Source organism: Leptinotarsa decemlineata, unplaced genomic scaffold (assembly GCF_025532065.1).
Source record: "Leptinotarsa decemlineata unplaced genomic scaffold, Ldec_3_MD MMD2_tig00000505_RagTag_RagTag, whole genome shotgun sequence".
Lineage (NCBI taxonomy): Eukaryota > Metazoa > Arthropoda > Insecta > Coleoptera > Chrysomelidae > Leptinotarsa > Leptinotarsa decemlineata.
In genome coordinates, this window is record NW_027412549.1 from 6276325 (window position 1) to 6290367 (window position 14043).

Below are 14043 nucleotides of genomic sequence, written 5' to 3' on the forward strand. Positions count from 1 at the left end.
GTCGATTCATATTCATGAATAAATTATAGACCAAACTGAACAAGTTTGACAATGACACGATTCACGCGTGATCTGTCAAAAACAGTGTTGCCAAAAAGATACTAGCAAAAAAATCACTCATTATAATTGTTATTTTCAGCTATTCTTTTTTATTTCTTCCTTTTTTATTAGTTCTTTCAGATATTTCAAATCATTTTATATAATATCAGACAATGGAAGTCTGTACTAATGAAAAAAAATTGTTTACTGGCGTTTTTACCACCACCACACTTGCTTAACTTGAACAAATTGCACTTTCACAAATCAAACTCATTGTCAAGAATAAAAAGAAAATCACAACATTTGACTTATGCGATGGAATCGGCTGATACTCGATGAAAATCCTGGATTATTATGACCCGAGATTCATTATGACTGGAGATTCATTTACGCCAGAGGTTCCAGTACAAACTCTCAAGTACAAAGTAATTGGTCAGCAATGAATTTATTCCCAAATATATAATTTTATAGATCTATCAAGAAGTTTGGGAGGAGGATATTTACAAAAACTCATATAACGATCATAATATATATTTTCAAAAATACAGTTATTTATACATATAAATAAAACTCTTTAAAAAAGAAAAGTACGATTCGATAAAATGTTAACATGTATATTGAATATACAAAGAGTCACTCAGTAAAAAATATCCTTTCATCAACTTTTACTAAGTAGTTGAGTAAAATTTCAGAATTTGAACTTATTAGTAACTTTGGTTACTATTTTTTATTGAGTAACCCATATTTAGTAGTATGTGTATATAATATCAGTAATATAATAGACATTAAGATTTCTGGAATTGATTAGTTCATAGTAGCATGTGCTTTATCGATTAGCATTTTTGAGAAACTGTTGAAAGTGAATGAAATGAAAAATAAAATACATACCAATTTTTTTTATTTTGGCAAGATTGGAATCATGAGAGGATTGGAAGTTCAAAATACCAAATATGTAGTGATTGGTTGGTAGGTAGAATGATTTACAAAATCTTCAAGGGTTATAAATAGTCTACAAGAAAACGGAAAATGACATCTGTTTTTCCGTTAATCAGCTGTCGCCCCCATACGAACGACAACTCTCAGAAGTTGAGAAACTTGTGCGAGCTAAGGACTAACGAGGTCTTACCTTTTAACGTGTGATTCCTAACACGGTATACAGGGTGTTTATTAAACATGCGGCAAAAAATTAAGGATCTATTCTGAGGATTTTTTGTCCTTTGCTGATTGTTGATAGGGCGCTTTGTTTTGAAGATACGGGGCTAAAAAGAATTTCGACAATAACAATTTTGGTAATTTAAAAATTATTAACGTAATTACCAAGTAATAAAAAATCTAAAAATTCCGTTGGTACCAATGGAAGATTTGAGAAATCGGATAATTGCTGGGTGTAACGAAATCAGAAATATTCCTGGTGTTTTTGAAGAAGTTCGGGAGTCGAGATTCTTGCATCCGAGCGGGGGGTAGTCATTTTCAACAAATGAAGAAACATTACATGTAATTTTTGGTAATAAATTGTTATTGTCGAAATTCTTTTTTGCTACGTATCTTAAAAACAAAGTGCCCTATCAAATCATCAAAGGACAAAAGGCCCCTAAATTTTTGCCGCATGTTCAATAAACACCCTGTATTTGTGTCCTCACTAATTTGTTTTTTTTTCGTTGAACTGAGAAAGTGAAACTTAGGATTAAAGTCATTGATAAGATGAAATGCCACAGTAAATCTGTCCTTGCTATCTTCTCCCCTAGCAGAAAAGTTAATTTACTATTATAGGAATATTTTTCCAATGATTTTCGTCACTGAAGTTACGTGAAATACCTAAATAACCTCGCCGAAAAATATCTTCAGTTTTAATAAATAATATAGTTCTGTCTGATTGAAACCATAGATATGTGCTGTGATGGGCAACTAGGTGTTGCCTATCATTGCAATTGCTTATTTCACAACGCGAATGCCAGTGAACAAAAAATCGTAACTATTAAAAAAAAAAAGTTATTATAACCATCTGAGTTCTTCAATCAATCTTACTTGAAATATCCTTCAAGTAATCACAAGTTTCAAGTAATCTAACAGGAGAATTATTCAATTCTATCAGGTCATTGAGAATATGTTTCAAATGCTTCAAAACATAGATGTCCAAGCATCTCATAAGGTTTGATTTGAACCTTTCCGTTTCAAATGAAATACATTATAGTCATGATTGAACTCATGCCCTGTTACCAAAAGATGATTGATTGAATTAGTAAACTCATTGAAGAACTTCTATATCCTATATCCTTTTATTGTTTTGGAGATAGTTCTCGTAGTTTGACCAATATAGCAATTACATTGTAGAAATATTTATAGCATCCAATTCAACTGCCAACCTGAAATGCTCAAACCAAAATGTGAGAGGTTTATGAATTAAAACACACCCCACTTCTAAGAACACAGTTCCAACTGATTTTGATGTAATATGTTTCTCTGAAACATGGTTTTGAAATTATCAATGATAAAATCTTCTGTATAGAAAATACCTCGACAGTTGCCTCTTGGGGAGTTGGGTGTATTGATTACCGTGATTTCAAAGTTATTCGTATGTCCTCTGAACATCCACTTCATTACTGAATCTTTTCCAGGTATTGACGTGGTGGGATAAAAATCACTATCCAGAATTCCAGTCTCTACAGTTTCACTAAGTACCTACATACCACCGGGCATCACTTTTGACTGCTATGATGGTTTATTTTAAGATATTTCTAGCACTCAATATCTACTAGATGACGAGAGCAATATTCTTATCCTCCCTGGTTTACAGGAGACATTATTTGGAAACAACACTAAAAAAGTCTTCAGTCACCATTTTCAAATGGTTCTATTTGATGCCAGATTACAGTTTTTCAAGGGTGGTCAACGCTAACTAATCAATTTATTTTTTTGCTTTGGGCGTGTCTTCCCAAGTAGATGGGAAGAGTCATAACTCATCGTACCACTCGATCCTAAGTCTGTCGAATTTGTAGCATCCTCTGATATTTCGCAAGGCTCTGTACTGGTTCCTTCCCTATATTTTTTTCATAAATGATATTTGTTCAATATTATGAAAGCTTTTTCTATGCAGATGATTGTAAAATATATTATCACTTACTGATTGTACCTTGATTGTACCTATCTTCAAGATGGTATCAATAAGCTAAATAACTGGTGTTAATTAAATCTGCTCACCCTAAATATAACAATCCATTTCTCTCGTACACTGAGTCTACAAATAATGATTGAATCTAATATATAAAAATAGATGTTTGTTGGTTGGTTGGTTGGTACATCCCTCAACCGATCGTTATGAAACTTCACATGTTCAAGTAATTTTTCATAGAGAAGGTTTTTAGGCTATCAATTTTTTTGTAACTCGCCACTAGATGGCGCTGCAGAACAATTTTTTTTTGATAGCACTGTTCTATAACGCTGCGCACGCCTAAGTTCGTTGATTCTGATTCTGTCAAAACATTGAACAGCAGCGATGCAGCAATATAGTACTAGTTTAATATATATTTGACTACAAATTTACATTCAACTTTCACATAAACTCTATTACATTCACGGGCTACAAAGCTCTTGATTTTATTATTAGGAATTCCAAATGGTTGTGCGGGAATGAAACTGCCTTTCTCCTCTTCAATGCGCTTGTGAGATGAAAATTTCAATACGGAAGTATCATATGGAGTCTTTGTTTCAATATAGGTAGGGGACCCTGGGACTGGTTTTAACAGGGGTAAATACTAACAGCGTAATTACATGGAACCTATTCGACTTACCATGTTAGTTCCAACGCACTTTGTGCTTACGAATACGCGCGAACGTGTCTCGACCTGTCAGTTGCCGGCCGAGCGTCACGGGAGCAGGTTGTGTCAGACGCCTCCAATTTCACAGGTAAATGAACTTTTTACCGTGTTTAATTTTTTGCATTACTTTTTAAATATGTATCGTAAAAAATTGGCTTTGGTATTGCATAAATCTGTATTTATTGTATTTTTCATTAATGTTAAAGTTTTAATCGAGAATATAACCGGTAAAAGAAAAACTATAACTTTGTGCAAAATGGGGTCGTGGGGTTGGTTTTAACAAAATGCACGGGGTAGGTTCTAACGCGTTAATATTTGCCCCGCACACCGGGCAGGTTTTAACAGTTGAAAAAATTTAAACGTAGGTAATATTGTTCTTACTGTACTGTACTGCAGTGACGTCTCATCTAAGAGATTCACCAACATTCTATAGTACCGAAGCTGTACGGCCATTGCCAAAAGAGGCCCCCCGCTCTAAGTCTAATAGAGGTCGCAAGCGAAAATGTGCAATCTTAACCGACACTCCGGAAAAGAGTGCTTTAGAAGAAGAAACTAAGCTAAAGAATAACAAAAAGAAATCTACTGCGAAAGTAAAAGTCAATAAGGAAAAGCAAAGAGTTAAGAAACGTAAAGTGGAAAAAAAGAGAAGAAGTCCAGTAAACAGCCTAGGGATAGAGTGAAAAAGAAAGTATTACAAGAGAGTTCAGAAGACGACGATGATGAGGATGAAACCATTTGCTTAGGCTGTGGCTCATCATATTCTGAAGATATATCTGGTGTGGACTGGGTTGAATGTATATCCTGTAAACAATGGTCAGATATAACTTGCATAAAAGGCGATGCAGTTGCTTATGTTTGCACAAACTGCAACTCAGATTCCGATTACGATGACTAATTTTTATCACTGGTTTGAAGACTGACTAATGAGTAGGTTGAGTAAGACTGATTAGAAAGTTTCACTGTTATAACCAAAGTTGTACCTATGTTGATTTATTAGAGGAGTAATGTTTTGTTATTTTATTTGATAAAGATAGATTTAGTAAGTTTCAAGTTTATTACACATGTTTTAAAGGCAAGGAGCCGAATTTCATTTTATTTGGATTTTTAATGATCATTTGATGATCAAACATTATTTTTTGTTCTCTGATTTGAGTAATGCTGATTAAGTGAGTCAGTTTAACTATATAATTTAAGTTTTCTGTTTATTTTATGAACGGTAAGGAACCGCATTTAATTTTATTAGTGTTTCTAATAAACATTGAATATTATTTTGTTGTTTATCTTAACCAAAATCCCATTCCCAACTACATGTTATTTCTTACCCCCGCTGTTAAAACTTTCCCCAGCGGTGTTAAAACCAACCCCAAACCGGGGGTAAGATCTAACAAGTGACTTGTTTGCCAAAACTCGTTTTTTCTCAGATATGGTAATTATTATATACATTTTGTTGTACTTTACGTAAAGCTCATTAAATTTTGCATCATTTACCAAAAAACCATGTTTCTTGCTAAAGTAGTTTAGAAAATATTACGCTTAATTCAAAATTTGTTAGAACCAGCCCCCGTCTCCCCTACACATTAATCGATTAGAAAATATACAGAGACGATTTTCAAGTATATTATGGATAAACGTCGAACTTATTTTGGCATTTTATTTTTAAAAAAAGTTATGCTCTCACATAAAATTCCCATATTTGCTGGCCACATAAACCCAGATTGCTATTCTCAGACTAACGTGACTGACTTTTCGCTTTCTTACCAAATGTGTAAAGATTACATGAATGTTTCGACTGTTGTAGATATTTTTCATTGTTAAGCTGCTACCATAAAAAGGGCTGTTCTCAATTCTCAATATCACATCCTTCCATAGTGTGGAGTTGTGCATGAGTTTTTTATAGCTCATACACACACATACTGCATCTATTTTTTACATTTTAATCTGTTTCTCTTCTGGTATTTACCACTATATTCAAATCGTTTATACTTGTTTCGTATATTTCGAATATCGTTTTCCTATTCTGTAATCGACTTTGGTTTTTGAATGATGTACTATATGAATGAATAAAATAAAATAAATTAAAATGAAATATACAGTTTGACACAAGAACTACAAGACAACCCAAAAACTCCTATCCGACACTGGATAATTGTCTTCATTGTTTTTGGAAAATTGACTCAAATCATTACTTGTTCTATAAACTATGTTCAAGTCTTTTTTTAAGCAACAAGCGATATTTAAAGTACTATAGTGTTCTACAATTTCATCAACCTTCTTTGGGTATTTTGAAAGGTGAAAATACCCATAGAAAGTTGATGAAGACTGATTTCCTCCACAAAAAATGACTCTCGTTCAATGTTCTATGATGTTTATCCCAGTTTCTTTGTTGATTTTTATTTTATTTCTGTAGTTTTACCTACTCTTGCAGTAAAGGATCGGCTGAACATTTTAATATCGAACATACGTGAAAGTCATGTTGCGGTTTTGTAAACTGTTGTGTGAACATTTCGCAAAGAAAGTTTGATTAAATACCGTTAAGTTATAAAATTGCCCATTTTTTCATCCTCTCTATTCCATTTGCCAAAATAAAATTAAAGTATCCCATTTACAGTTTTAGTGACTGTCATAGTACTGATTGACAAATACGAGAGAATTCAATCATAAAAATATCCTGTTACACATTGAAAATCAGTTCAACTCTCAAGCTATATGCCAAGGTGCGAACATGTTACAGGGTGCAATGAAGTGAAAATTTGAGCTGAGAGATACACCAAGATATTCAAATAGATAATTTGAAGTACATGTTGAGCATCATGTTTTAAATTATTTTTAGGCCATCTGCTCGTATTTGGTTTTGTTGATTATACTAGCTAGACAGCAGGAGAGAATAACTCCGATCAGAGGAAAAAATGCTATTCCCAGTGCCACACCTGCTACTATTCCTATGTTAGCGTTGAGAAAGTCGACTATTTTCCTGTAGCAACCCTGAAACATGTTGTCATTGTAAGTGAACAAAGTTATATTCTTGCCAAATATAGCTCAAAAAGTTCCTTGAGCTAGATATTCTGACTATCAAGTGAATTTCACTTAAACCCTTTTCAGAAACGTTGTTCTAAAATTTCTCCAATTTGAAACATCGTAACTTTTTCAATATATATTTTTCCAAATAAGCCGATACAGTATTCAAAAATTGTAATTTTGTAAATGTTCACAAAATTGGTCGTAATTTCTCGGGTTTTGCTCCGTGTTCTGTGTTTTTATCCTCATACGGATTATATTCACAACGTTTCAGCAAAGTCTCATTTGCCATCATCTGGTGATGTCTGGAATTTCACAACTAGTTTTAAAACTCCAGACAACAACAGAAAATGGCAGTAACACTCACATATTGCATAAAAAACACATCTTATGTGGGACAATCTCCCGTGAGTTAATGAAAATACGTATTTTTTTGAATATAGAAAATTTCATTTCCGTGGTAATAATTATAATATGAATTGAGCAATTAGTTGATAGTGGAAGTTATAAATGATAATTGAAAATATTTTCTTTATAGTCCACATTGAAAACCTACATTTGAAGAACTTCCTTTAGCATTTGCTAAGAGGGTCGGAAGTTCAAGGCATATAGGGAAGTTTATTTTTCAGATAATATCCATTGTATCCATTGTAAGTAAATGATTTGTAATTTTTTATGCATATCTATGCATAATTTTTTATGACGTTAATATGACGCTTTTCACCATATTCAAAATTTCCAACACATTTTGTGTGTACTTTCCGAGACGAGAATGTAATTCATGATAGGTTACGTTTATACAACACCGGAAATTGGAACGTATTTTTCCAAAAAAACATATTATGGAAACTTTATTATGCTGTATATGCATCAATTTTGAAATGAAAAACAGAGGTTTTTTGTGGAGAAAAAATGTTTTCGATATATGCTTTATAGACAATGGTTTTCTACCTGATAATTAAATTCTTTATCGGTAGTGGCAGCTACTAGTTTTCAAAAGTGTCAATCTCTACTAGTTTGTAAAAGTGTTAATCTCTTACGTGATAAGGTGACGACGATAAAGAATGATCACATCTCTTGTACCTATTTATTGAGACAATTTTTTTAACCACTATACTTGCCTGCGAGAATATTTGATCAGGCATTTCCGTGTCACAATTTTCCCTGATGCAGCAAGAGGTAGGAATAGGTTGTGCTGGGATAAGATTGAGCCAGTCAGTTGGTTTTTCATTTCCACAACATTGGAGCTGTAATAGAAAAATGTTGAGAGCAAAGTATAAACATGCAATGGAAAGACTAAATTAAATGAATACAATACCTCAATTATTGGGTTATAGGTATTCATAAAAATCCCGAAACACGTTAATTTCATATTTTGAAACGATATCCTAATGTGAAATTTGACCATTACATTGAAACACTTTCAAACGACAGTTTGAATCAAAAATTACATCAGAATTATCGAACCGTAGCAGAGGAAGGCCAAGGATAATAAGAATTGGATAAAGAGGTAGACCACACAGGCTCTGAATTCGCTCACAATTGAAGATACTTTCATGAGTCCTGAAGCTTAAGAATGGAGAAAAGCAGTAAAAAGTGAATATTTAGCTCAAATAAAGAATCAAACACAGGATATCGTAGATCGCCCAGAAAACCGAAAAGTCATGGGAAGCCAAGTAATCTTAAACAACAAATTTGATGCAAATGGATTTCTAGACCGGAGAAAGGCCAGACAAGTTGCAAAGGGATATGCACAACAGTATTATGTTTCCATGAAACATTTGCCCCAGTCGTTCGAGCAAGTTCAATTAGATTATTGATGGCATTATCGGTGGAATATGGATTAGTGACTGCTTATCTAAACTCCCAGTTAGAAAAATAAGTTTTTATGGAAATACCTGATTGTTTACCTGTTTTACAGGAACGGACAGTTGAGTAACTTTATGAATGTCATCAATTAATAATAATAATAATAATAATAATAATAATAATATTCTTTATTGTTTCCCAGCTGTAGTAACATACAAATATTTAGATAAATTAAAAAAATCTGTTAGAAAAATCTGTTTTTCCGTTAATCAAAGCTAGTTGCTGATATAACAAAAGGCGAAGTTCAACTCAGCACAAGTGCTATTTAGTTGTTTTTCCACTCAACCTCAAAAAGATTCTACTTATGCTATGACAAAAAGAAAGTAATACATATTGGGATTGTTCAAATATCTATTAAGATGCCGGAGAAGACGTCCATTACTGAGACTTATTCTGGTCTCATAATGATGAAAAATGTATAGGGTTGGCAGTTTATACTTAAAGTTGGCTTTCGAACAGAAGGAGTTTGAATCTTTTCCGTAAAACAGAAAGTTCTAAATTTCTTATTTCTTTTGGTAACAGGTTGATCACTTGTCATATACCTATTATAGCTTGAAGATCGCTTGAAAAATTCAGTTTTAAAACTAAAAGGGTAAAAGTACCCTTAAATCTGATGTTCAGATTGTGAACATCAGTATAAAAAGTGTTTTCCTGTACAGATAAGGCGGCGTTTTGGTTTGTATAATTTTTTTATATAAATTAGCAGCATTTAATATGTTGTTGTTTTCGTCTGTTTCGTGAGTACGTGTCTGTGTCCCTAAATAAATTTCGACGAAGAATATGCAAGTTGTATTTGTTTGTTTATATGTTTCTCAAACCGCAAGTCAGAGTCGATTATAATTCCAAGATTGTTGCATTTATTTGTGGGTTGTAAAGGTACATTATCAATCGTGATTGTAAGAGATTCACTTGTTTTCAGGCGATTCTTTTTTTATCCGAAAAAAATGATATTCGATTTAGTAGCATTTAGTAGTAGACAGTGATCTCTTGCCAACTCAACAAATGACTCGTGATCATTGTTAATAAGTGTTCATGCGTTTTCTACACCTTGAGTGAGAAAGCTGTGATAGAGTTGAGTGTCACCAGCATAAAGGTGACATTTACAGTGTTCTAGACTACGCAACATGTTTGATGAATAAATTGTAAACAATAGTGGATCCAATATTGAACCCTGTGGCACACCTGACTTAAGTTTTAGATAGTTTGAATAGATTCCACCCTGGCACATATTTTGTTCCCTGTTTGTGATGTAATATTCAAGAAGTCTGATAGTTTAAAATGGCGAGAAGTAGATCATAGTTTAGAGATCTCTCCACCCTTCTATCACATTGACAATGGAGATGGACGACTCTATACATTTTTGGGACTTGGCAATAACAAAACTTAAGAACAAACAAGATTTTTCAATTTATCGTAAACCGGCACATACAGATATTATCATTCATAATTCGTCCACTCACCCATATCGGCATAAGGTAGCAGCTTTCAACAGTATGATCCACAGACTGATAAACGTGCCTTTGTCAGAGACGAATTTCAATAAAGAACTGAATATAATAAAGCAAATAGCCGTCAACAATAATTACGATAGCGATCTAATACATTCTTTATTATTAAAAAAGTTATACAGTCAAGTTTTGAAAGAAGTTTACCCAATTCGAAGAGAAGAGGATAAAAGTTATAGAACCTTAACCTACTTAGGCCAACCCACTACAAATATTTCCGATTTTCTGCACAGCAAAAGTGTAAATACTCCTTTCAAAACCAACAACAACTTAGGCATGCACATTAAGAATAAGAAAGATAAAAGTTCAGTTTTAGAAAAATCAGGAGTGTATAAATTATCGTGTGGGTCATGTCCGATGTTTTATATAGGTCAAACTGAAAGAGCGTTCAAAGGTCGCATAAAGGAACACAAATATAGTTTCCAGAATGGGGAAAAAATTTCACATATGCCACTCATTTGATTTCAGAGGGACATGAGTTCAACCATGAATACAAGCCCCTCCATTTCCAGAAGAAAGGTTTGAAACTTAACCTGTTGGAGAGTATGGAAATAAACAAATTCAAAAACTCTCAACATCTTATGAACGATTAAACTGAATTGAATAATTCGCCATTATTGAATCTGTTCATTTGCAGGTAAAAATAGTTAGGTATATTTACAGATATATGTACTTTCGAAAAATTTATTGATATAGTTAATGAATTCATACCTGACCTTTTCAGGTAGATTCATTCATTAGGCAGACGAGTAGGTAATAGGTTAGAGTATAAAATGGATGTAATTTAGAAGTAACTTTCAGTTTATGCTTGAGGAAACTAGTGTATAGCGAAACACGTGTCCCGGTTTTCGTAAAACCCTTTATAGTGAAAATCATACAATAAACTGTATTAATTAGTTTTTTAATAAAGTTTGCATTATCCAAAAAGCACTATATGGATTGCTTTGATGTGGCAGGCAATATGCTCTATGAGCCTAGACGTGTTCTTGGAAAAATAGGATTTGAACCTTTAAAAACTTATCCGTGTTTATATTTCATATGAAATGACACTTCTATCACTTTGATTGCCATTTATGTTGATGATATTCTAATTTCAACTAATGACATGTATGAAATGAATAAAATTTAACAAGAGTTACCCAAAGCTTTTGCGATGAAGGAAATGGGGAATAGTTTTGCTATTTTGAACGATAATCAAGATGCACAACGTTTGGTTCAGAATTCAGCATTTCATTCGAGAACCACACACATTGATATAATACATCATTTCATAAGGCAAATATACAGCAATGATTTGATTGATATACAATACCTTTCGACTCCCGAGATGGTTCAAAGAATCAATTTTTAGAGAAGTCAAGGGTGTACTGAGAAGAAGCTGAATTTTTGAGGAGGGGGAGTGTTGGAAATCATTCAAAGGTTTCATACTTCAAGAGTACATTGCTATGGATGTGGTTGACATTTTTAGAATATTATTATATTGTAACTATTTATTACTCACACAATGATGTAATATAGCAAATTCTGATAATTTACATTTTACCTTTTAATTGACTGCAATTATTCAGGCTAGTAAGTTTTCAATAATGTATATATGATGGTGATTAACTTGTATAACTTATTTATGTTTACTGCGCCACTCAATTATTTTTGTAATTCACTAAGTACAGCCATTTACTAAAATTATCGTTTACCTAACTTGTGAACTTTCTTTTTCAAATCGGGGTTCAAACCCCTGTTGGTTGAGTAGAATAGCTCTGAGCTAGACTTCGCCAACACTTTCATTTCATTTGTATATCATATGTCATTTAATACAATAAAGACGTTTATTATTATTATTATTATTATTATTATTTTTTTTTTTTCACCGTAGTGTGCGCTGGTCAGGCCCTATCCCCCGAAGCCCCGATACATTCGGGGGGGCGCGCCAGCATAATCAACCAATGACCACTCCCCACACCGTGGGGTAATTATTATTATTATTATTATTATATAGACGTTTATATTCAATCAATTATAAAACAACGATAAAAATAAAAACAACAATAAAAATTAATTGGCGCTCCGGGGCGACTTCATTGATTCCAGTGACGTTTTTGAATTGAATTTAAATAGTTATCTGGAATTACAATAAAACCTGAATCCAAATTGTTGGGTAAATTGCTGTTCTTTGGAAAAATTATACAGTATTGATCCAATTACCAAACAATAACTTTCACGGAAATTATAAAACAACTGCTTTTAATTTTTTGATGCATCAAATGTTCACACTAACTTTTTAACGGTGTGAAATCTCGCAAAATAAACAGCTTGTTTATGTTCAACAATTCATGTTAAATTAACAAAAACAAAACTAGTTCTATTCCATGTTTATTACAACCGCAATAATATTTCTTTGTAGGATGGGAAATGAGGAAATTATGGTTCAGCAGGAAACTGATGTTTCATTGTATTATAGTCGAGAGTCGACACCTTTTCTGCTTTTGTTTGTTTTTACTAATGGAAAGGCCATTTCATGGTAAATGAACTCATTCAATGGCTCGAGGAAATAGGAGTAGGTATATTCAGAACACAACATTTACGGGGTGTGCAAATTTAAACGAATTGAGCAGAAATTCTCTAAAGATTGTATCATTATTTTATAGTTGATCTTACTAGTCATTCAATTGGAGTTTATTCTAAAAATATTGCTTTTTGCCCAAATGGATTGTATTGAACAATTGTCACTATATGTATTAGCAAATATTGCTGAAATCATGTAATGTTCTTGGATTTTATCTGATTTGGGCTGGGGCAGAAATGAACGTTACCTACCCACTTATGACCGTGAAATGAAAAAACAAGTTATGTACGAATATAACGTTTGTGTAAAATTAATCCAATTTTTTTCCTCGCACCAGAACTTTATCACTCATTTCGACGGGCGTTCCGTCGGCTTCATGTAAAGTTTTCGTGCTCTCTTTTGAAATCACAACACAATTTTAATTTTTGAAACTTGCAGGACTCTTCTTCTTCAACTTTTGTCTGGAGGCCCTGGGGCACCGAAGGAGTAGAGGCCACTGAACGTTTTGCTATAAAAAGAATATATATTATAGTATTAGTATATCTTGTTACTTGGGAACTGGAAGCACATGATTATCACATTTGTACAGTGTTTCCATTAAAATCGACAACATAAGGGAATATTTTCTTCAATCTACTTTGACGTAAGTTTTTGCTTCGAATTTATCTAAAAATTACATTTCAAAAATTACAAATATCTATTTGCCACCAACTTTTTGTTAGTTGATATATTGGAAACGAGCCCTAAATATAATCAGTCAATATTGTATAAAACACTCAACATCTCCTCAAAATTTCGAAAACTACACCTCACGATTCAATATCCACAATCTTCATCTGATTTGAATACTTCAAGTTGTTCTTACATTAATATTTATATACTACAGATAACCATAATCGAGACTACCTCCAAAAAATTACCTGAACCTCTACCTAATGTACCTCCACAATTATGATCACCTGAAGCGTATTACCTCACATCTACATTAACAATAATTCTTTCTCGTTTTTTAAGAAAACAAGTTCAATAAAGGTGATCTATTCAAATCTAGTTTGTCATTCATTAGAATGTTTGAATTTTTAAGTTTATTAATTTCCATCGCTTCCCATCCATATCAACACAAAGTAGCAGCAGCATGATTCACAGATAAGTCAATGATCCTCTTTCAATAAAGAACTTAATATCTTCAAGCAAATTGCGGTTAACAATGGGTTCAAAGCCGAATTAATAAACAAAA

At 32.9% G+C, this 14043-nt stretch overlaps 1 protein-coding gene and 1 long non-coding RNA gene across 3 annotated transcripts in view; both read right to left on the bottom strand.

The window, feature by feature from the left end:
* Nucleotides 1-1760: 1760 nt before the first annotated feature.
* On the bottom strand, nucleotides 1761-3750 carry LOC141481741 (uncharacterized). Its single transcript, XR_012465139.1, has 2 exons — nucleotides 2349-3750; nucleotides 1761-2298 (listed from the first exon to the last, which is right to left on the bottom strand). It is a non-coding gene; the product is annotated as an uncharacterized lncRNA (long non-coding RNA).
* A 2817-nt stretch (nucleotides 3751-6567) lies between these two features.
* Nucleotides 6568-14043, bottom strand: part of LOC111513864 (tetraspanin-7) — a 55199-nt gene continuing 47723 nt past the window's right edge. For both annotated transcript variants that reach the window (XM_074173817.1, XM_074173816.1), the window contains exons 4-5: nucleotides 7991-8116; nucleotides 6568-6836 (exon numbers count right to left, since the gene is read on the bottom strand). In XM_074173817.1, the coding sequence (XP_074029918.1) occupies nucleotides 6681-6836; nucleotides 7991-8116 (282 nt within the window). In that variant the 3' untranslated portion in view covers nucleotides 6568-6680. The remainder of the gene's footprint in view (nucleotides 6837-7990; nucleotides 8117-14043) is intronic.